General features: G+C 38.0%; 1 protein-coding gene across 1 annotated transcript; it reads right to left on the bottom strand.

Moving 5' to 3' along the window:
• Positions 1 to 7959: 7959 nt before the first annotated feature.
• LOC140146456 (epimerase family protein SDR39U1-like) lies at positions 7960 to 22197 on the bottom strand. The gene is made up of 6 exons (XM_072168316.1): positions 22122 to 22197; positions 15196 to 15302; positions 14944 to 15026; positions 14263 to 14384; positions 12194 to 12340; positions 7960 to 11463 (listed from the first exon to the last, which is right to left on the bottom strand). The coding sequence occupies exons 1-6, from the start codon at positions 22135 to 22137 to the stop codon at positions 11048 to 11050; spliced, it is 891 nt and encodes a 296-aa protein (XP_072024417.1). The 5' UTR covers positions 22138 to 22197; the 3' UTR covers positions 7960 to 11047.
• Positions 22198 to 23223: the final 1026 nt, after the last annotated feature.

The following is a 23223-nucleotide window of genomic DNA, read 5'->3' as shown; positions in this document are numbered from 1 at the left end:
TTGTCAGGTGCAACTGTAGAATCTGGTATGCCATTCATGTCACATACACCCTCTGATTATTTTGACAATGGTGCATACATGCGGAATAAAGCACAGCTTGTGGGTGGCATACCTTGTTATTAAACCTAGCCATATGTTATCCAAATGAGCTATTCCAGTTGAAATCCATACACCCCCTATGGAAGATATGACCTTAATCTCCTAGACAGGGAGTGTGAATTACAAATGGAGCCACCCATTCAGGGTTGTCTGCTCAAAAATGGGTTATCAAATATCATAGACCCCTTATGGAAGACACACAGGGGTTGTAGGTTTTAAATGGAGTCACCAATTCACACTCCTTGTGTGGAAGATTAAGGTAATGTCTTCCACAGGAGGTGTGTGGATTTTAATTTGAATAGCCAGATATTATCATAGATATTGATTATAATTGCTATTATATATATTTTTGGACTATTAATTTGTGATGATCAGAAGACTGTAATCTGAAAAATATAAAAAAAACACGATTTAATGTGATGCTTTTTCCATGAAAATGAAAACAAAAAATTATAGATGTAAATTGAAATTACTATTATGAGTACAGTGTACAGAATAAAATGCTATTATAAGTTGCCTTGTCAAATTTATGTTGTGTATGTTAAGTTTGAACAAAGTTCAGTTTTGTTGCGCACATGAGAGCTCCCGGCAGCATGGATATAATCAGGTTTTCCCATAATGCATTATTTCAGTCGTAATAACCAGCATGTTATTTTGCAAAATTTAGACGATTATTTTGACTGTTGTTTGATTTACTACGTCCAAGATGCTCTGTGATCAATGACAACTTTCTAAAGCAAAGAATATAGCAAGGTCAATGTTTGATCTAGCTCTATTTCTTGCAGTGCATCATGGGAAAGCCTGATTTGATGCTGTGAGTTTCCTTTGCAAAAGATGATTGTGTTTACCTATTTAGTGACCTTCCCATATCTATGCTCTCCCTAATTTGTGCACTGTGAACTAACTGAAACCTGTTAAAATGTTTCAATTGCAATTTGCTCCTTGTGTGGTTAATATCAGTGTATGCCTTGTATAGCCTCTGAGGGCATGGGGTGGGTGGGGAGATGCCTGGCCTATATGCTGGGAGTAAAAATTTCGAAACTCCCATTGAAATATGGCCAGTGTCCAGTAAAAAATCAATTCATTTATTTACCAGGCGCACACATGGGCAAGTAAGCTGTGGTGTCTGATATCGCAAACTCTCAATAAGGAAATACTAGAGTCATGAAATGAAGCCTACACAACATAATCCATGCAAGGAGTATAACACTGTTGACCTTGATAGTCATAGATACTTTGAGGGTTAAGAGCTAGAAAGCCCAAATATTGAAGCAACTTTATACTGATTTTGTGAGAGCTGGTCATAGTGAATTACAGCTTTCTAAGTTCTGAACCCTCGACTTGTAGTAAGTGTAGCTAGTGTCCTGCATTGCAGTATTGTCTACAGATATCCAGTATGATTTGTATTAACTCTCATTTGTGCTCTTCTGGGACACTTATCAAGTTGAATATAGTACCTTATTAGATGTGTAGTTTTAAATACATGTACAGGGTGCCCCAAAAATATGTATCGTATGTTTGGATATGGGCTATTTCAACTATTTGACTTAAAAATGCTGACATAAGCCTTTGATTATTTTGTCAGCATTAAACCATTATAGACTGGTATATTTACCCCATCCAATGATCCTGATGCATTTAATATTGATTGTATGTATCAATTGGTTACTGATATGATCTAATCCGACCTGGCCTGACCTGGCCTGAGGGAGCAACAGTCAAATGGGCTATTCCAATTGAAATCCATACACCCCCTATGGAAGACATGACCTTAATCTCCCATACAGGGAGGGTAGATTTCAAAAGGGGTATATCTGAATGGGTGACTGCATTTGAATCAATTCACAAAGGATGTAAGAACTCCAGCAATGGGCTATTCCAGTTAAAATCCATGCATCCTAATGGAAGACATGACCTGAATCAGGGGGTGTAGATTTTAAATGTAGTCGCCCATTCAGGTATCCCCATACTCCCTGTGTGGAAGATAAAAGTCATGTCTTCCATAGGGGGTGTGTGGATTTCAAATGGGAGAGTCACATAGCATGTTTTGTTATGTGCAGGTTGATGATGGAATTTTGATTTTCTGAATTGCTGTCTCTGATGTGATCGGATTTTGTAATAGCACGGTCATTTCTGTTATTGAAATATCATGTAGCATGAAATGTTGGGCTCGTATACAAGATTATGTGTACTGAATGTGGACCGCTTCATCTCGGAAACTTGTAGGAAAATTTTATGGAGGGAAAAATAGTGTACAGGCTCGGGATTATGTTTTCACGCCACTGGCAAACTTTGATTTCAAGTGCATGCTTGTAATAATACGCGGCAAGGACTACATGCGCAAATCTTTGTAACACCAAAGCTCAAAGATGCAAATTATCATTCCATTTTGCTGATATATGCTAGAGGTTCACTATTTTGATCTCCATGTATTACGCATGGTGCATTATTCTGAGTCTGTACTCTTTGGGTATGGACCACTTGACATGTGATGTCATTGCCCGGCAGTATGCACACGAATGAGGGCAATTTCCATTGGTCTTTGCCCTGCAGCGTGCGTACGAATCGTAGTTTGCTCAGGGCACATGCATTTTAAATCGCCCACCACATTTCAGATAGTACAAGAAAGCCACTGAACAGTGTAGCGGTTCGTTCAAGCGTATCGATAGACCAGTCCCTCACCTTTGTTGAAAAACAATGATGGTCTATATTAATCTCTTCTTGTTTTTTGTTATAAGTTGTAATGACAAGTGCAGTCATGCTTTTACTTATGTTTTGCATAGGGCATTTTGATGCAGCTTACTGTATGTTATAAATGGGCTGTTCCAAGTGAAATCCATACCCTTATGGAAGTCATGACCTTAATCTCCCACACAGGGGGTGTACATTTTGAATGGAGTCTCTGTATGGGAGATTAAGCAGGGATGTAAGTTTTCAGGATTAATCTGGAATTCTGCGCTTTTGTTTATTTTCAGCCGGATTTGGGGCTTTTACATGCTTCTTTTTCCAGATTTTCCCTGATTAAGGTTATGTCTTCCATAGGGGTTGTATGGATTTTAACTGGGATAGCCAAATACTGCACCAATTCACAAGTTGGTTTTTTTTGAGCAGGTATGACTCAGTAGTGGCAGCCACAGAATGCGGTATTTTGATCATGTCATTTATTTTAGGGATGTATGTGTAAACCAGCCCAACAAAAACGTGTCCTTTACCCCACCATGTTACTCAAAAACATTTATTTGACTGCTTATTGTGCTTGATGGATAGGTGGTCCATTTTTGCATATTTTGAAATAAGTTGAAAAAGGCAAATATATGAATTTCTGCATAATTCAGGTTTTAGAAGAATAGCCACTGAATTCTTCTGTTTTGCCGCCTCTCCGCAACTGCAGAACACTTGGTGAAATATCACTTACAATAATACTTACTTTATCTATAGTGTCATGCCAGTGGCATAGGTACTGGGGCTAGGAGGGGTGCTTCCTGACTAAAATTTACCATTTGGGGCTTTGGGGCCCTGCCCCTCTCTACTTGCAGATATAGAGCTGTTGTATGCTTTGTAACTTTGCATCTTTACAAAGAAGTAGCTAAAAACTCATGCAATATTGTATTATAAAACAGGTGACTTTTTTGTTGCTGCTGTTGTCAGTTTTGAGGGTTAATATGGGGGGGGGATGGCTTGCACCCCTGACAAAATATCCCGAAAATGCAAGATTTAGGAAAATTATGAACTGTTGCATAACTTTTCACACATTTACTCCGAATGGCTTAATTTGGAGCTGTTTGGTTCCTAGGTGAAATTTTCCAGTAAAAGTGTTTTGACTGGAGTGGAAGGACTACGGTTATGTAAACTGGTCTTCTCGCAATTGTTACGCACAAATGTTCATATGGCTTCTTAATTGGTAAAAAGATGCAACGCAATCCTTAATCCTAATACTGATCTGAAGATCACTAATCCTTGTACTAATCTGGACTCTAAAGCTAATCCTGATCTGTCAGAATAGTGTCGCCTATATTTTGCTTATAATTTGTATTGTTGTCAATACTCACAGTATGGTACTATATTACAAAGTCTAGTGTACAAGAGAAATGGTTAAGCATGACATAGGTAGCAACATTGGGCTATTCTAGTTGAAATCCATCCACCCCCATGGAAGACATACACACTATTTTATGTCCCACACTGGGGTGTAGTGTAGATTTCAAATTGGAGTTACCCATTCAGGTAACCCCTTGAAATTCACACACTGTGGAAGAATAAGGTTATTTTATGTTTTCCATGGGGTGTATGGATTTCAATTGGAATAGCCCACACTCCCTGGTATGATCTGATTCATACCAATCAATGGTATTAGCAATGTCAAAAACAACACTATTGAGGAAATAGTGTCATTGTAGTAAAAGATATATTTGATGCTTGCAATTATGATTTGAACATGCTGATTACCATATGTATTCAATGTACTAAAATCATTATTATATTTGTTATTAGTGCTTCGATGACAATAGACAAAGAAATCATTTAATTTGAATAAAAGGGATGATATTGTGAATATATGTAATTTGTTGTATCCAAGTGTTTCTTATTTAGTTGTAAAATACAGTTACAGGTTGATAGTCTTGACTTGTCATTTGTCGAAAACCGAATTCGCCGTCATAGTGTGATGCCAAAATCTATCCTTGCCAGGTCAACTGGTTCATGCTATCGGTGGTTGGAACCACAATCAAAATGATCACAACACAAACTCAATGGGTTGCGAACAGATGTGCAACTAAGCATGAACTAGTAACCAAGGCCTGGTGGATTCACTATGACGGCGAATAAGAGTCATTATAAACCCTAATCCTTACCCTAACTTTACCATAACTATAAACATAAGCCTAATCAAAATCGAGAAACACCCTGACTCTTCTCCTAACCATATCCCCAACACCAACCCTTAATGCTAAAAACTTTTCCTACTTTGCAACAACTCAGAGGGGGTAATGTAATATAACTGGAACAGCCAGTCCAGAGGGGTATGTAATATAACTGGAACAGCCAACCCAGAGGGTATGTAAATGAACTGGAACGGCCATTCCAGAGGGGGTTGTAAATCAACTGGAACAGCCAGCTCAGAGGGTATGTAAATTAACTGGAACAGCCAGCCCAGAGGGGTATGTTATATAACTGGGACAACCAGCCCAGAGGGCTATGTAAATTAACTGGAACAGCCAGGCCAGAGAGGTATGTAATTCAATTGGATCATTCAACCCAGATGGAATATGTACAGGGACAGACTTAGGTTTCTGTTTTCTACTGGCCCTCCAGGCCAGTGAAACGGCAAATCTAGTGGCCCTGCTATAAATTTACTGGCCCAGCTTTTTCAATATGTTCTACTGCAAAAAAAGACCTATTTTGGTGGGTTTTTTTTGGGGGGGGGGGGGATCTATATGAATTCTTAATCATTTGTCATAAAATGTGTATGTCGCGAATTTTAAAAATAGTCAAAATTATATGATATCAGAAGGACACTCCTCGTTTTCAAAATGCAATTTGATATTTAATTAAAATTAAACATTTCTGCTATGCAAGTCCAATTGAAACACTTACTGTATGGGACGTTTCAAGAGCTATGGTCTGCTCCCGGTGGGGGGGCACTCCAACTTTGGAGGTGACGCGTATGTAGGGCTGTTAAGACCCCTTTTTCAGCATCGCTGTCACCCAAAGACCCCATATTTTTTACTTAACACATGCTCTGTCACCAGAAGACCCTTATTTTTCCATTTGATCTGTCACCCAAAGACCCTTACAAGTTCAATTTGAACAGCAACTTTTATTTATCACTGATTTTGTTACTTATTTTGAAAAAACAAAGAAATTTGAAGCCATTTAGAACTAGAAATTTGATTCAAGTTTTGAGGTTTCTGTCATGTTCTCACCCAATGACCCCATATTTTTTACATTTTGCTCTCACCGAATGCCCCTGGGTGCGAAAGTACCAGCTCTACAATGTACACCTATATCCATTTCAAATTGAAGTGCCCCCCTTCGAAGTCTGCTCTTTCATCAGCCAGATGATGCACTGATCTGTTCTGCTCGAGCAGATCATTGCATCATCTGGCTGATGAAAAGAGCAGACCATAGCTCTTGAAACGTCCCATACAGTATAGTGTTTCAATTGGACTTGCATAGAAGAAATGTTTAATTAATGGAATACTACAGTCCTGATGAACTTAATCAAGAATGCAATTTGATATGTTTGATGTGCTCTCAGGTCCCACAAAAATATGTGAAAACATTGCTATCCGATCCCTTAAAGTAAAGCAAACCTTAACATTTGTTTTGTACTGAATGTACTCACTGTAGAGAGTGTAGTAGTCACTAAGACGAGTTCAGTCAGTAGTCCTGCCCAATGGCGTAACTAGGGTCGGTAGCGCCCGGGGCAAGAAACAAAATTGGCGCCCTACCCCTACCCAAGAATATCTTAGACACGGGCAGTGGCGTAGCTCAGGGGCTAAGGATACATATTTAATAATTAAATAATTAATTTTGGTTACTAGATTTTGAATATCGGTCTTAAAATGTTCTTTCAATTGATTTTGTGAGCTTTTGTTTTGTAGGCCTACTGAATGTACTCAATGTAGAGAGTGTAGTCCCGGGGTTCAGTCAGTAGTCCTGCCTTTTTTTAGTTCCAAAAGTTCACAAAGGTTAAAATATGCGTTTTTTGTGGTATCGCTATTAGATAGACCACGAAAGAGATTTGAAGTAGTACGTAAAAAGCTGCCGTATATTTCCAACTTGCCAGCAACGCAAGAATAAGAATATATACGAAAAAACATTAAATAAAGATACAAATGTCCATCACTTCTACTTGGTTACTCATCAAAGCCTGCTCAGCATGAAGACTGATTATATCTGGTCTCAAATGTGTTATATCAGGCTCAAAAATCTAGTGGCCCGCCGGGCCAGCGTTGTTGAAAGCTTACTGGCCCGATGCAAAATCCACTGGCCCCAGGCCACCGCTTAAATCTGTCCCCGAATATGTATTTTAACTGGAACAGCCAGTCCAGGGGTATGTAAATTAACTGGAATGGCCAGTCCGGAGGGAGTGTTATTAAACTGGACAGTCATATTATTCCAGTAAAATTACCTACCACCTTGGGGTTGGCTGTTCCAGTTAAATTACATCCCTCTCTAGGCTGAATGTTCCAGTTAATTTACATAACCCTTCTAGGGTGGCAGTTTGAGCTCGCTACCGAGGGTGGTTTGAACATCAAGGTGTTCAATATCACGACCCAGCTGAAGGTTGTTAGGTGCGAACAGCACCTTGTGCATTAATCCTGTCCTTCAGTTCGTAACAAACATTGCTTTATACTTTCATGCCGAGTGGTCGCTGGGCGGTGTGGCCCATGCGCATTGTATACAAACAGATACAATCAAGGCTTGTCGTTGGCTGATACGCTCATCTTTCGACAGCCATGATGTCTATGATGTATTAAACATTTTCATACAAAAAAGTAAGATGGCTGATTTTATGATTTTTTTTAAACCAAAAGGACCCACAGGGGTGTGAGTGACCTCTATTGAAAAAAGAGGAACTTTGTTCAAAAAAAGTGGAAAACCACTGAAATATGCTAAAAATGGGCTGAAAATGAAAGAAAAATAGCTAAATTTTGCCTCAAAGATATTTCCAAAAAAGAGGAATTCAGCTTAAAAGAGGAGATTTCACACCCCTGGACCCAGCTGAAGGGTAGTGATGACCGCAATGTTGGTTGCTCCAGGTGTGTGGAATAATTGGGTTAGACAAGAATTAATTCATTCTTTCATATTACACAACACAATTTACAATAAAACAGTAACAGTGATTACAAAAGAAGATCATATACTTTATTTATTTAATTTCATCTCTCAAATCAGCTCAGCTGCTACAACTGAAAAACTCCAGCCCATAATCTTACATGGTTATTTTTGTTTTCTTCATGATACACACAATCACACATTAAGCTAATAACTATTGATATAAAAGGCATGATTTTAACATTATTTTGTCATTTATGAGGTTTATGAAAGTTTGATTGCTCTCCTAACCTTACGACCCTTAAAAATCCCCACTCAAATGTTTGAAACTTACAGAGGGGAAGCGGAAGAACAATATGTCTGTATTTTCCTTGAACAAGTAATTCTCAATTATATATGTTTTGTGTATGCCTTTTTCTTCACAAAACTGCCCAATAGAACAAACTGTTTCGTAATTCCAGGAACAAGGTGGTACGGAAAAATAAAAGCAAGTTCCTGGTCATGAGATTATCTAGTGAACCAGGAGCCATTTAAAGCTAAGAGTCATTTAAATTTTAATTGCACACATTAATAAAAAAAACTGCTTTAACTACCAGGCTCTATTAAAAAAAAATGTAGAGCCTGGTTCATATGATTTTGGTGTGGACTACAATTTTGTCAAAATCCGAGATTTTGAATAAAACGCAGGAACCGTCATTTTATTATTACGATGAAAATATTAGTCAAACGCAAACACGATGTTTATAACACAGTATGTACATGGCGTGCGAGATGGTGATCTACATGACAAAGGATCGTACCATAACACAACCGAAGGAGTGATACGTATTGGCGACATCGGCGCTGGTAGTAAACTCCAATTTTCTTTGCTTTGCCTGAGTTGTTCGGCTCAAAACTAAAAGGGGATATATCTGACAGTAAAAGCTAACATTTTATGGCAAAGAAATACTAATCTATTTTGTATGAAAATGTTATAATATGGCTTTAATTAGCAGAATAATAGATCCAGTCGATAGAAAATAGCTGGTTGATGCATTCATGTGTCATTGAAACGACATCGTTTCCGACTCTGCGATTTGTATCAATTGATCAGTTTGACGCTCTGAAAACGGAAGTACACACTGGGCATATGTGAGAATCGGTTTCCTGCAAAAGCGATCGAATATAAATTCAGCTTAACAGGATAAGACTAATTCTCACTTATTACATTATATAGTATAGAGGCTTTGCATAATTCACTTTTAAGTACACTAAAGATGTTAATTACCATATTATTAATGCAAATAACATTCCGTGACTAACAAACTGCATAGATATTGGAAGGGGAATGTTTTAACATGGGATATACAAATAAATACCAAAATGGTTTATGCCAAATGGGATACAATCAAGCAAAACGAGTCAGATGTCGAGAATTTTGATTTTAAGATAGAGACGAAAATAGTATTCAACTTCCTTTGTATGTTTGTGTTCTGAGCAACAGTAAAATGGCCATATCTCTGAACTGTAGGTCTAATTATGAGGTTTTCAGTAAAATGGAGCTCACATACTGAAATCAAAAACTAAATTTTGATTTTGATCGACATCAGACTCATTAGCCCTAACACAACTTAAACTCACTTAATCTTACTATGAAAACCACAGCTCTTGCATGCCATCTCACATGATGCCATCAGCCCAAATCATATATACCCACAGAATCACTGGCTACCCATCTGAAATCATCTGTTTTGCATGTGAGGTGTCCTAGGTTCGAATCCTGGGGGTACCAAGTGATTTCTTTGTTCATTTTTTCTCCTTTTTCATTTCTTCTTTCCTTTCCGACAACCAAAAACCCATGGGTTGGGTAAGGGTTAAGTTTGACTGCAGCACAAATGAAATCTTTAAGCTATGGTTTAATATGTTTGTCACATGCAAATGAAATCATATATTGTGATGATTATATTAATAACAAACAATGAGCCCATGAAGCAATAGCTGATCTTTAGCCAATGGTGTAGGCAGAGGGTGCCAGGAGATAAAAATGTTGTCAATAAACTGATTTAACTTTACTTCTGGGCAACTTTTTTCCCGAAAAAGAGTGTCACCCAGTTTAACCCTCTGTATAAATGGCCTACTTTCTCCAAAAGCACCACCCCCACAAAATGTAGAAAAAAAAATCTGGCTGCAACCCTGATTTTAAGCACCCAACTTATAGAAAGTTTTCACCCAAAATTGCTACACCAGGTATGGTTTATCTTGCTCATACAAAATTTCTTAACAAGTTGATTCATACCATTCACAATCTTAACCAACAGCCATTCTGCTAAACAAGAAGTCCTATCATTGTTAGTTGTGATTTCATACGACCAGTCCAATAAAATATCCACTTACTTGCAGACGTTTCGGAAACTGTCAGTTTCCTTTTTCGATGCTATTGTTGTAACAGTGGCTTAGCGTCATAGGGCATCGACCTGAAATTAAAAAATCCCATAGGAAAATTGCAGAAAAACGGCTGGTGCCCCCAATCAGACCCGGTGCCCCCCAATCATGGTCAGTGCACCCCCCCATTTGATGACCCACGCTACGCCACTGTGTTGTAATGACAATCTGTGTACAGCTGATGTTGACTGCTGCTTAATTAGCAACCAAGTTGCCAGTTGATTTTCTGTCAGTTATCAGATCATCAAAAATGTGACTCAAGTTGTATTGCCTACTGACAGTTTCCGAAACGTCTGCAAGTAAGTGGATATTGTATTGGACTAATCGTATGATATCACAACAAAAATATTTTGTACACATTGGCTGGGATCACTGAATGGGCCTTTAAGATATTATTTTTACAATTGGTAACAGGCTGTAGAATAAGCCCAATTGGCTTTGTAACTTCTGGTTTTGAGAGCAGTTTTGGGACACTTTGACCTCTGACATATCGGGGAATTTAGTGTAATTATTATTCATTCATTTATTATTGTAATAATTTTATCATTAACAATATTTTAAATAATTAATTTCTGAAATAATCATGTTTTTAAAACAATTTTTATTAAACATTTTAAATAATATTTTGTACGCACACACAAAAAAATCAGGTCAGAGGACAAAGTGTCCCAAAACTGCAAAAACTGTCCCACAATGCATTGCACATTTCATTTCAATGCAGATTTGGCTTATGACTTAACACAACATGTTACTTGCTGCTAACAATCTCCTTCAATGCCTCATCAATATCATCATATCTGTACTTATATCCACTCTCTAGAGTTCTCTTTGGTTTAACATTCTGTCCTTCTAATAGCATTACACCTCGATCTGGCCCAAACATAGCGTTCACTACAAACCCTGGCAACGGAAATATTGTGGGTCTACACAATGCTCTACCGAATGCTTTGGTAAAACCATGGTTGGTTACAATCTTTGGTGAAACCCCGTTCAGCACCCCAGTGACGTCGTCGTTTTCTATCGCGTGGGTGAAGATTCCGGATAAGTCGTCTACGTGGATCCATGGGAAGTATTGCGTGCCCGATCCGATGACCCCGCCTACGCCGAACCAAAAAGGCCATATCATTTGTTGTATTGCACCACCATCTTTGCCAAGGACAAGACCTGTAAATCATTGAAACAAAACATAATCAACATTAATTATGAAAATTTTTAACATAATTTTGGCTAAAATAGTGTAAAATTAAACATTTTTGGACTCTTTGTAAACAAATGTTGAGGTAACACAGGGCTAAAATGATGCCCACAGGGAAACTATTAATCTTTGCCCCTTATGCAGACAACTGATCATGACCTGATACACCAACATGTAAAAAACTTGGACCCCAAAAAGGATTTTCACAAAAACCACACTGGATGACACCTTTGTCACATCTGAAGAGGTAATAGAGTGGTTTGATGAGACAGGTGTCCTGTTCAATTCTTAGCAAACCGATGCTGTATTGCTTACATGTTTTGTTAGACATGGGGAGTTTGAACGATCGACCCTCATGAATATGCAATAATTTGAATATGCACAGAGACTCGTTTGTCTGTTGGTGGATCGTTTGTATATTTGCAGGGCTCTCAACTGTAATGCATTGAGCATTCGGGCACTTTCTCATGTTACGGTAGTAAAATCTAAAGAAGACAAAGTGGAAAGATAAAAAAAAAATCTAAAGACAAGGTAGTAAAAGTCAAGTTGCCCACCCCAAGTTTTTTTTTTCCCTCCAATAATCGTGGGTCAAAATGAAGCTTTATAGAGAGTAAACAATAATTCTGTCCCGGTTTGAGTGTCTCACGCTCAGTAATTCCAAAAGTTGACAGCCTGGTATTAGTCTATATGATAACTAACCTGTTCTAACAATGACTTGTCTCGTTTTATGGTTGCTTGGTAACCTAGCTGCCTCCTCCCAATCTATGCATAGCTTTGTCATATAATCAATGTCTTTGGCAGGGAAATCTTCTGTATACACTTCTGTAGCTGACGAGGGATAAATACCTGCAAGAGAAACAATGGGCAATTCCAGTTGAAATCCATACACCCCCTATGGAAGACACAACCTTAATTTCCCACACAGGAGGTGTGAACTTCAAATGAATACCTGAGTGGAAGAAGGGCCCAACTCCATCAAAACTGTTTTTGAGATATTAAGAAAAAAACTTAATATTTGGAAAAGTTTTATAGACAGAATGTTTTTATCTTCAAGGGATCTTTAATACATGAACGTACAGTATCACATACATTCAACATCATATATGATATTTCCATGGCAATGGTACAGGTCTTAATACGAGCTGGAGTTGGGCCCTTCTTCCACTAATATACTGCAAGTGTCCATCCCATAAGCAGATGTGCTATAAATAGCTACAGAAATTTGGAAATTATCCATTAAGTAGAAGCATGTAATATGTAAGCAAGAAAGTTTAATGTAGTGAAAAGCAGATTTCATGGATGAACAAAATTCCTCTTTATTTATATATATGTGGAAGTTGGGCATTTCTTCCATGAAAACCATGATGAAATGTACATGGAAGACTATTTAGAGAGTGGATTTTGGCTTATCTTTCACACACAAGGAAGAACAGTCTGCTGGCAATAAAATGCTGGGTCTAACTCAATTGTGTAAAAAAATGGAGTTGGCCGTTCTTCCACTTAAGTATAAATGGAGTCACCCATTACGCTAACCCCATTTGAAAATCACACTCCCTGTGTGGAAGATTACGGTCATGTCTTCCCTAGGGGGTGTATGGATTTCAAATAGAATAACTCAACATTTGATGAATGGAAAAGCGTTGTCCTCATGCAGTTAACTCCACAGCAAATTGGGCGCATCAAGATATTTTTGGCTCACCCCCTAAAGAAGACATGGGAAAATCTTAATCTTTTTAAGATCTGACCTCGTAAACAATGAGGCCAGATCATAGCCAGCAGTAGCACATAGAGTATCATGCCTACGGATTTCATCACAGTCTTACCTTAGCACGCTGGTAAGCAGCGTTTGAGATGGTGTTAATCGATAGTCGATAACCGATAATCAATGATCAATCAGCTATGAATATTTAATTGGATTCTAAAAATAATGATCACGGACTCTCATGTTCAAATGTGTGTGTGTGGGGGGGTGTATACCCCCCTCGCATCTTGGTGCTCGCAATTGCTGAGGACGGATTTTTACCCCTAAAGAAGACATGGGAAAACTCAAACTTATTGGGAATCCCATGTCTTCTTTAGGGTAGGTGCCGTTAATTTCTGGAATAGCCCATTTGCTACAACCTTATTCTCACTAAACTTGATCATTGTGATCATAAACCACTCTGCCTTAGCGGCATACACACATTTCAAAAGTGTGGGGCATGGGTCTTAATTCCATTGATTGCTCAAAATATTTTGGATCGCTTTGCTCAGAGTAAATGGTAGCCACACAATTCCCATCCCACTGGGTGCATTTTCCCTAACTGACTGATAAGCGTGCGTCAGTCGTGCATTATGAAAAGCGCAACTAGCGTAGGTGCTGCGCTCAACTGCATGCACTCCATATTCTAATGATTCTAGATCGATGGTAAAGTCTTTGCCAATTATATACGCTGAACAAAGTATAATGATGAGTGAATGTTCTTAGACATCCAGTAGTTTTAAATAGAGTTTGGAAATATTTTCTAATACTGGAACTTGCTTTTTGTAACTTTGCGCCTGGAACTGCCAGACTTCATCAGGCATCTGACCCGCTGGACTGGTCACTACATGGTCTCCTCTTTAACTTACTTGCATGGGACCGGGTCATCAAGACGATACCTAGCCGTCTATCACATGACCAGTCCAGCGGGTCAGTTGCCTGATGAAGTCTAGTGGTTCCAGATGCAATGTAGCAAAGTTGCAAAAAGTAAGTTCCAAGTATTAAAGTATATAGTGATATTTTTTACCAATTGCTGATGTGTTGACAAATACTTTGGGTGGGTTGGTTGACTGTGTGATAGCTTTGACCAGAGAAGCTGTGGTCTTTAGTCTACTGTCTCGTACTTCATTTTGGAACTGCTCATTCCACCTGAAATAACATATTGATGAAAATGATCAACCAGACTCAAACATATCAATAATTTGCCTTACTACATGTAGTAAGCTTGAGGTCAATTGAACATTTGATGAAAGAAAGAAAGAACGCAAGAAGAAAGTAAAAGAAAGAAAGAAAGAAAGAAAGAAAGAACAAAAAAAAAAAAAAAAAGACAAAGGGAAAGAAAAAAGAAAAAAGAATCAGAAAGGAAGAATCAGAAAGGAAAGGAAAGAGAAAAAGAAAGAAAAAAGAAGAGAAATATAAAGAGATAGAAAGAGAGAGAGAAATAAAAATAGGAAGAAAAAAAGGAAGAAAGAAAGAAAGAAAAAAAGAAAGAAAAAAAAGAAAGGAAAGGGGATGGAAAAACAAAAGAGAACAGGGAAATAAAAAGAGATACAGAAAAAGTTGAAAACAAAGAAAGGAGGAAAAAGGAAACGAAAACAAATAATGGGAAGAAGGAAGTAATATGAAACCGCATCAAAGAAAGAAGAGGGAGAAGAAAGAAAGGAAGGAAAGAATGAAAAGGATGATTAAGCAGCAAAGAATACCTCACCTTTTCAGCGGATTAAGAATATTCTCCCCAGAAAGTCCAACCACAGCATCACATTCAGGAAGCCCTGTTTTCTCCAATTGGTTCTGAAATTATAATAAGAAGTGATAGATCAATAACAGTTTTAACTAAAGCACACACTTTGCATATCCTTCAAAGTCAAGACTCACTAATGCTGGTTTCATACTTTCTGTCGGGTTGGTATTATTCGGGAATGCCAGGATTGGGGTGGAAACAATCTTGCCCTATACGTACCCAAGTAATTCTATCTGCTCCACTTGTCCTTGATATGATTGTCACTTTATGACCATTTTGTTGAAGAGTTCTTCTGATGGCCGTCCCTAGAAAGCCACTTCCTCCCCCTGTAATGAAATAACACCAGAATCAAATTGAATTATGATTAAACTATTGGTCGCATGTCATAAGTTGGGTACAATTTCAATTACATGGTCAAAAATGACAAAAAATGTATTTTTTGATATGTTGTATATATTGACAACCTCTAATAATTAACACCATTTTTAACCATAACACATGCTTAATTTATGAGATAATGCTTAATTACTAATTAATTAATACACAGTCGTCTATGTAAATCTCAATTTTCAAATGCATTTTTCTCAAATCGGACCTCAATTACAAAAATGACTGTAAATTTTTTATTTTATGCAAGAATGGCATCAGATTTGGAGGATATGTTCTCAATACATTAATGCTTCAAATGAACTATGTAAAATAATTGTACGTATGTTAATTACATTGTGAAGGTCAATGACCTTTTTACAAGTAATTAGCGAGACGGTTATTCTATTATTGAGGAAATGAATATCAAGAAGAGAAATGTACATTAGCATGTTGCTAAAAATACTAAAATTCAACTAGGATTTAATCAAAAATGAAAAAAAAATGGAACATATAACCTGTTAAGGTGGCGCTACACCTGTTGATAAATTTGTGACTATTTTTGCATTTTTCTCAAAAAATAATAACACACTGGTAACAAAAGTTATGTATATTATAGTGGTAAGGAATCCAGTTACTACACTTGAATTCCAGTGACTCAAGACAAGCGGTATGTTATATTTATGATAAGAAAAGAGGTACCGCTAGAATTTTCCTCATTTCTTAACATATATAATGAACCCCTTGTCTTGAATCACTGAAATTTCAGTGAAGTAATTGGAGTCCTTATCCCTATAATATACATAACTTTTGTTACTAGTGTTTTAGTTACTTTTTGAGAAAAATGCAAAATTAGTCAAAAAGTAGTCAGTAATTGTTTTAGTTGTACAAATACAACATTAAAAGCTGTCAGTACATCATAGCCTCACTAGATTTGAAAAAGTAACCAGTAGTTTTGACATGCTGACATGTGAATTTTCACATAGGCCCCATTGCACACTCCTGCATCCGCCTGCTCCACATCCGCCTGCTCCTCCACCCCTGGCATTTTTCGTTTCAACTGATGTGATTTTTTTATTGAATAATGTATAATTATATGCTTCAGTAGACTGAAAGAGTATAATATTAGGCTTAAAATGAGGTATCAACCACTGCTGTAGGATATGGGGTTACGGAAAGCCAATCAAATTTGTAACGCAATTTTCCGAAAAATGTAATCCCTCCACCCTTTTTGCATACCCAACTTATGACATGCGACAATATTACAAACTCAAATTTGCATAAAAAAGCAGATTTGACACTAAACTGGATACCCGAATTACCAGTGAATTGCTGAAATACTATGATGATTGACTATTCGTCTATTGTCGCAAGTTTCGATTGAAACTTTAAAACGGCATTAAAGCCAGGGTGTTAGCTAGGATCTAAAAACTGCCCATCCAAAATGTTTTGATCCAATATGTGGCACCATGGTCGATCAATTTGATTCAAAGTATACTTAACATATTGATTGGACTGGAGTGGCAAATCCCGGTGGATCCGAGATGTCATCTCTGATTTGCCAATGATATCATTATCCTAAGCCACATCACAAGGGAGCTTCAGGAAATGATTCAAGATCTTGCAGAGGAAAGTAGCAAACTAAAGAAAACTAAAGTCATGATGAGCAACAACAGCCAAAATTCCAGAGTACAATCGTAGACTCTGTATCTAGGGTCTTCCATATTACCCAATAAAATTGAATGTGTATGGGCCACTTAAGATTTGCCCACTGTGAGGATGATGTGATTTTTGGTACCGTACTACAAACAACCTTAGATATCTTGCAGCTACGATGTTACCATGTAAAAAATTCATCAAAACTCAAGAGGTCTATCATGGACCAGACGGGAAGTCCTTTTTTTGGTCTATACACTAGCGCCCTCGCCTTTTAATCCCAGGGTCATGGGTTCGAGTCCCGGCGGGACCGGAAATGGCTCGAGAAGGCGCAGGATACTTCTGTAAGCGGTCTGTGACAGAAATGGTGGCAGCGGTGGTCCCTGGTGTTTCTTAACACCAGGCGGATTCATCCATCGGAAAGGGTTAGGCGTTCAAATAATGGTTGGCACAGTGAGTCCAGGAAGTAAGGCGCAAGGACACACCTTACGAGGATGGTTTTAAAGAGTTTTGGAATTAAATCAAATATTGGAACTTACTTTTAGCAACTTTGCAATGTTGCATCTGGGACTGGAACCACCACCATACTTCATCATGCAACTGACCCGCTGGACTGGTCATGTGATAGACAGCCATGGAATCGTCTTAATGGCATAGGAGAGGCACAAAAGAAGCCATTAGGAGCACATTGAACAACCACCACTGAGCAGATGGACTCCATTTCAACTTTTCTCATGCATGGGACCGGGCCATGAAGACGATACTTTGTATCTATCATGTGACCAATCCAGCAGGTCAGCTGCCTGATGAAGTCTAGTGGTTCCAGGCGTAACGTCTCAAAGTTGCTAAAAGTAATTTCCACTATATTTTATTTCATTCCAAAATTATCATATTAGGACATGACATTTGTCACCTGAAAAATAAATTTTGATAAGGTACAATTAGAAAATGTGGGTAATCCATTGATTTCCGCTATTGTTTAAATTCAACGGCCTGCACTAGATCTACATTTTGGCGTAATGCCCTCCCTAAGCTGAGAATGGACCATCTCAATTGATCTGTGTCGAGGTCGCAAAGGCGCAAACTCATTTAGGTGGACCTACATGTAGATTACCTTCGATATGCGGGAAAAATGAGGCAAAATTGAATAGAAATGGGGTTAAAAATTGAACTCTGGAATTTCATAAGCATAAATCATGTTGGGTCTAAGAGTGTTAGATATTATTTTCTTTGATGACTTGGGCTAAAATTTTATATTTTTTCAACTATCTTAAAAAACCCAAAAATCTAAGCTACTTGAACAGACAGTAATTATGATAATGTTGTTACATTAGGCTTAACTTTTCTAGTTAACAGACTTTAGAACTTCCAACAAGCAAAACTTCAACAATTTTACTGTTTACCCTATATGGGGACATGGGGGGATGAGACATGAAGATTGAAATGAGAGTTCCTTGCCACTATTCACTAAACTACTCATTGAGCACCCCATGTCAAATTTTTTTTTGATCCTAGCCTGGGACTATGTCTGGTTCCATACAGCAATACGCTTGCGTATTGCTGTCTGGTAAGCAGGTACAAATAATCCAGCGTGAATTGAGACGTCAGAGCAGGTCATTAGCCTACGTCCCGTATCCTACTATCACTCAAACAAGGAAATCTCTTCACTTAATTCACTCACCTTATGATCCTACATCATCAGTTGAAACGAACATCTAAGTTTCCAAAAACAACTTTGTCATTCCTCAAATCAAAACTACAAGTAACTTCATTAATAAAAAATTGAAATTCTACTATTACCCGTTATTGAAAATTTTGTTCGATTTATGTCAACCAAAAGAATGCACGAGTCGAGTTCAGTTGACCAAATTGGTAGCTGCTGCCTCCTGGTCACTTCAGATATGACATCAGTATCAACATGGAGCTATTAAAGATGGAGAGGCAATAGATTATGTAATGCATTGTTCACTTGTGCCGATTTGAAATCTGACAAGCTATTCATCAAAAGGTACCTTTTGTTTGGGACAAAGACATTAGACTGCATTCTTTCAGATGCAAAAGACTAGAAATTCATATCTGGTGTACACCCAAAGTTATTAGGGGTCAAAATTTGCTGATTTTAAGCGCCATTTGTGGCTGAACCACTTTAGGGGGCCTAAAATTATGTAGGGGGTCTAGAAATTTATCTTCTTTTGTATTGCTCATAGACATTGGCACATGGTTTATCCATTCTGAATATAATTAGCGATCAAAAATAGAAAAAAGGGCATATTAAAATTGGCATTTTGTACCCCTTTACCTGTGTGTTAGTCAAAAATTGGCATTTTTGAAAGCGTCAACTTAGTATCAAAACACAAAAAATACAAAACAAATCTTATGTTCCTAGTAACGTTAGACTGCATTCTTTCAGATGCAAAAGACTATAAACTCATATCTGGTGTAGGCCTACACCTAAAGTTATTAGGGGTCAAACTTTGCCGATTTTAAACACCATTTGTGGCTGAACCAGGGGGCCCTACAATTCTGTAGGGGGTCTAGAAATTTCTCTTTTTTTGAATTTCTCATAGACATTGGTACATGGTTAATCCATTCTGAACATAATTAGGACCTATAAGTGCACTGTGACATTATCATGGGTCCTTCAAAATCAAATATAATTTGATTGAACAGCACGAAGTGCTGATTTTGACCCACCCTGAATTCCCAACGAAATTCAAAAATCAATATTTTTTGGCATTAGGCATTTCAGACACAGCCAGTGAGTGACCACATTCAACAAGAGGGTCACAACTGATTCAATTAAGAAAAAAATGCCCATCAAAGAGAGCACTTTGTCATTTAGCCCACTTAAATTCCCAAATTTGGTCAAGATCACCAAACTTGACGGCCTGCCATTCGCAAACGAAATGGAATTTGAAATTTTTTCTTGTGACCTCACCTAGGGATCAATGAAAGGTACCCCTGAGCCAAAGGAGAGCAAAATCCAAGAGGGTGGGTGTACACTCAGTCTGCTTTGGCATGGACTGACCCATTATCCTCCGGCAGAAATGTCAAACTGTCAATTACAACGTCTACTAGTGGACTGGTTTTTAAATCCACTCTCATCAAACTAATCAAAACTGTAAACTACAATTTTATCGAAAAAATCAAAAGAAGAAATACTAAATATTGCTTTGTTTCAATGATGCTTACCGATCGAGTCGCCTTGATGGTGTATTTCCGATCATTTTGCAACATGGTTGAAAAATATTTCCAGGCCGCGAGTATCGCCATTAGGCATGGCCCGGTAACCTGGATAAAATTTAACGCAATCGATCGTCCAATCCTAGTTCACCTGAGGGATCACATGGTTTGTCGAATGAACGGTATCGTGTCGGAACAAGATTGTTACTTGTAAACAAATCGTTTCGCCGGAACGTTTCAAGAAATTAAATTTACGATCTTTTGATAATTAGTTAGGGATCGTTTTATTTTAACCTCTGGCATGAGAGATTGAGAATGTGGGTTAAAGATAAGCCACTCTGTGCATGGAGGTAGTAGAGAAGGAGAAAGCTCGCACGCATTCTATTGTACAATCATAATTGCCGCGCTTTGAGGTTTCCAGATCAACGCTTTTGATGATGTAACCCGATTATCACTTATAATCTTTTGTGTTGTATACATGCATGGTCGCACACTTATGTGCGCTATAAATATGCTGAAACAGCATAAGTCATTCTAACTTGTTGAAAATGATGCACATTATGCTTTACATCACTTTCATTGCCTAGTTTAAAAGAGGGCTCAGGACGCGGTTTATTTTGAAACCTCGGGGGAGGAACAATTGTTAGAGTTTTGGGTAAACAAATAAAATCGGACCAACCAGGGCAGTACCGGGCAACACTGAGATACATCTCGTTTGATGGGAGAATTCCTCAACTCAACAATGTGCAATTTGTTTTAATAAGATCTTCGTATTTTTAAAACAGTGGTAAAAACAATTTTACCCGTCCTAAAAATGTGTGTGAACTGCACCATTCCATAATAAACTGTTTAGAAACATTCTGGAACAACATGTTTCAACATATTAATCGTAAAAACATCATATATAAAATGAAATATGAATATTCAAGTTCAAGAGCTAAGTAAATGTATGCGCATCCATAATACATGTTTTATGCATCGTGATTTACTTGTTACTAAATATGAACCCCCATTAGACGGAGTCATTCCAGAAATTATCGGCAATGATCATTAGATCAAAGGTATATCTGTCTCTATTGTGTTTACAATAGGATTTACGTAATGAGCTTAACGCGAGCACACTCCTTCTCTACTACCTTCATGCTCTGTGTTCACATTTTGCAACTAAAATGGGCTTCTCATAAAGCTTAAATTTGCGGGCTATTATGCTGGCCATCTATTCTACATGTATGTATTTGAAACATGGCGGATTTCCATTTCTTGCTGTCATGTAAAGCCTGAAAGCATCAATACTTAAAAGATAGGCTATCAGTCACTTGTGCAGATATATGTTAACATTGGGTTCCATTTCTTGTTTATTGTTCACTGTATGGAAAAGCCTGTTCTGTTGTATCTTGTATTGGTTGTATTTCCCACGCATAATACCAAGGCACCCTCACTAAGTTCGGGTCTGTGAGGGTGCTCGAACAAGGCATATTGAGGTTGGCTAAAAAGTAGTCATTTCGGGGACTGTAATTGGTGTAGATGTCACATTTTGAACAGTCAGTGAGCGGTAAGTGACCAATTTGGTGCTCAGCACAAGTGTCATACTGTTAAGTTAGGCTTACTTCGAATAGCCCGGGCCCCCTGGCCCTGTACTGTAGCTGTTCATACGTCATGTACATACCCAAAACTTTTAAACCCCCTATTCAGAACTCCAGAAAAAATGACCCCTACATATTTTCCAGCATCCCCAGGTCCCATGGTACTAATATATTAACTCATAGTTTTTAAACAGTTCATGTGTGTAGCATATCATTTCATGTGCAGATCATAAGCTTACCGGGAAGCTTACCACCGGCCGGAAGTTCCGCAAGACACTCGTACGTAGCATCGGAAAAGTTGAGTGTTCAAAACATTTTCTTCCATAACAAATAAACATCATGATCTTTTTTGCTTACCAATTATAACTTGCATTTTGTTGTCTCCCTATCACAAAATTATTATTAGTTTTCGGCACCACCATCACGTAGAGCAGGAGCAGGTTATTAATATTAATGAAGTGACGTCATGTACCGTGTTTCGTTAATACTGCATGTAGCCCAGGCCCCAGTTCTCAGGCAGTTATAGTAGGGGAGACCGGGGCAAAGTGGACCAATTTTTTTTTGTCTAGCCCAAACAGGATTACGAAGCAAGGCAAGGCAAAACTTTAGGTTCATAATCTTATCTTAAGACTGCAACTAACAAATGACAATAATGAAGTTGATAAAAATGCAGCCATCAAATGGTGTGAACTTGAAAAGGTCGTTCCGCTTTGCCCCAGGTTCATTGGGCCGGGGTATAGTGAAACGTGAAAGGGGGCATTACAGAAATGCACCCCCTTCAGGTGTGTCTTCATTGTCAACACCACTTAGGGCCTACCTCTTGGTATATCAGTATACTATGGCCGGATAATTGCATACCGGTCAGTTCTGCGTGGGGTCTGTTTCCGGTGTTCTTTGCCCCATCCACGTTGGACTATTGTCCACTTTGCCCAGGTCCACTTTGGCCCAACCATGTGAGATTTTTCTCGACATGCATCACTACCGGTATTAGCTGTTGTAGATGACAAATTAACTAACGCGTTTCTTCATTAATTTATTATAATTAACCCCGGATAATTAAACCTTTTACACAGACCCTAATTAATTAATTATTATCTAAATTGTTTTTAGTTACTTTGGGGTTGTGAAAACGTCCTCCTATTAAAATTAGCATTGGGTCCGACCCCCCTAAAATCATATAGAAGAAAAACTAAAGTAATAGGCCGTAATTGCTATGTGCATCGTCCTTTTTTAGCACGAAAACAAAGTTTTTGCTCGAAATAAATGAAGTCCAAGAAAAACCGGAACAAAATATGCTTGTCCCCCGACCCCAGGCTAAATTTTGAATGCTTCTACCGCCACTTCCAATTAAAGCTATAATGTACGATCTTATAATATGAAATTGGTTAATTTTTTTCAAACCTGATTTTTTTTGCATATTTGTAATGTTTACACATGTCCCAAGTTGCACCTAAATGGA

Source organism: Amphiura filiformis, chromosome 2 (assembly GCF_039555335.1).
Source record: "Amphiura filiformis chromosome 2, Afil_fr2py, whole genome shotgun sequence".
In the NCBI taxonomy this organism is placed as follows: Eukaryota; Metazoa; Echinodermata; class Ophiuroidea; order Amphilepidida; family Amphiuridae; genus Amphiura; species Amphiura filiformis.
The sequence above is the reverse complement of the archived record's forward strand: the minus strand, read 5'-3'. Positions and strand labels throughout refer to the sequence as shown.

What these genes read in the sequence shown, in the direction of transcription:
- LOC140146456 (XM_072168316.1), bottom strand. An exon ending in ATTCTTAATCCGCTGAAAAG is followed by an intron (nt 14,385 to 14,943) that starts GTGAGGTATTCT and finishes ATGTTATTTCAG; the next exon opens with GTGGAATGAGCAGTTCCAAA. An exon ending in TGTCAACACATCAGCAATTG is followed by an intron (nt 12,341 to 14,262) that starts GTAAAAAATATC and finishes TTTCTCTTGCAG; the next exon opens with GTATTTATCCCTCGTCAGCT.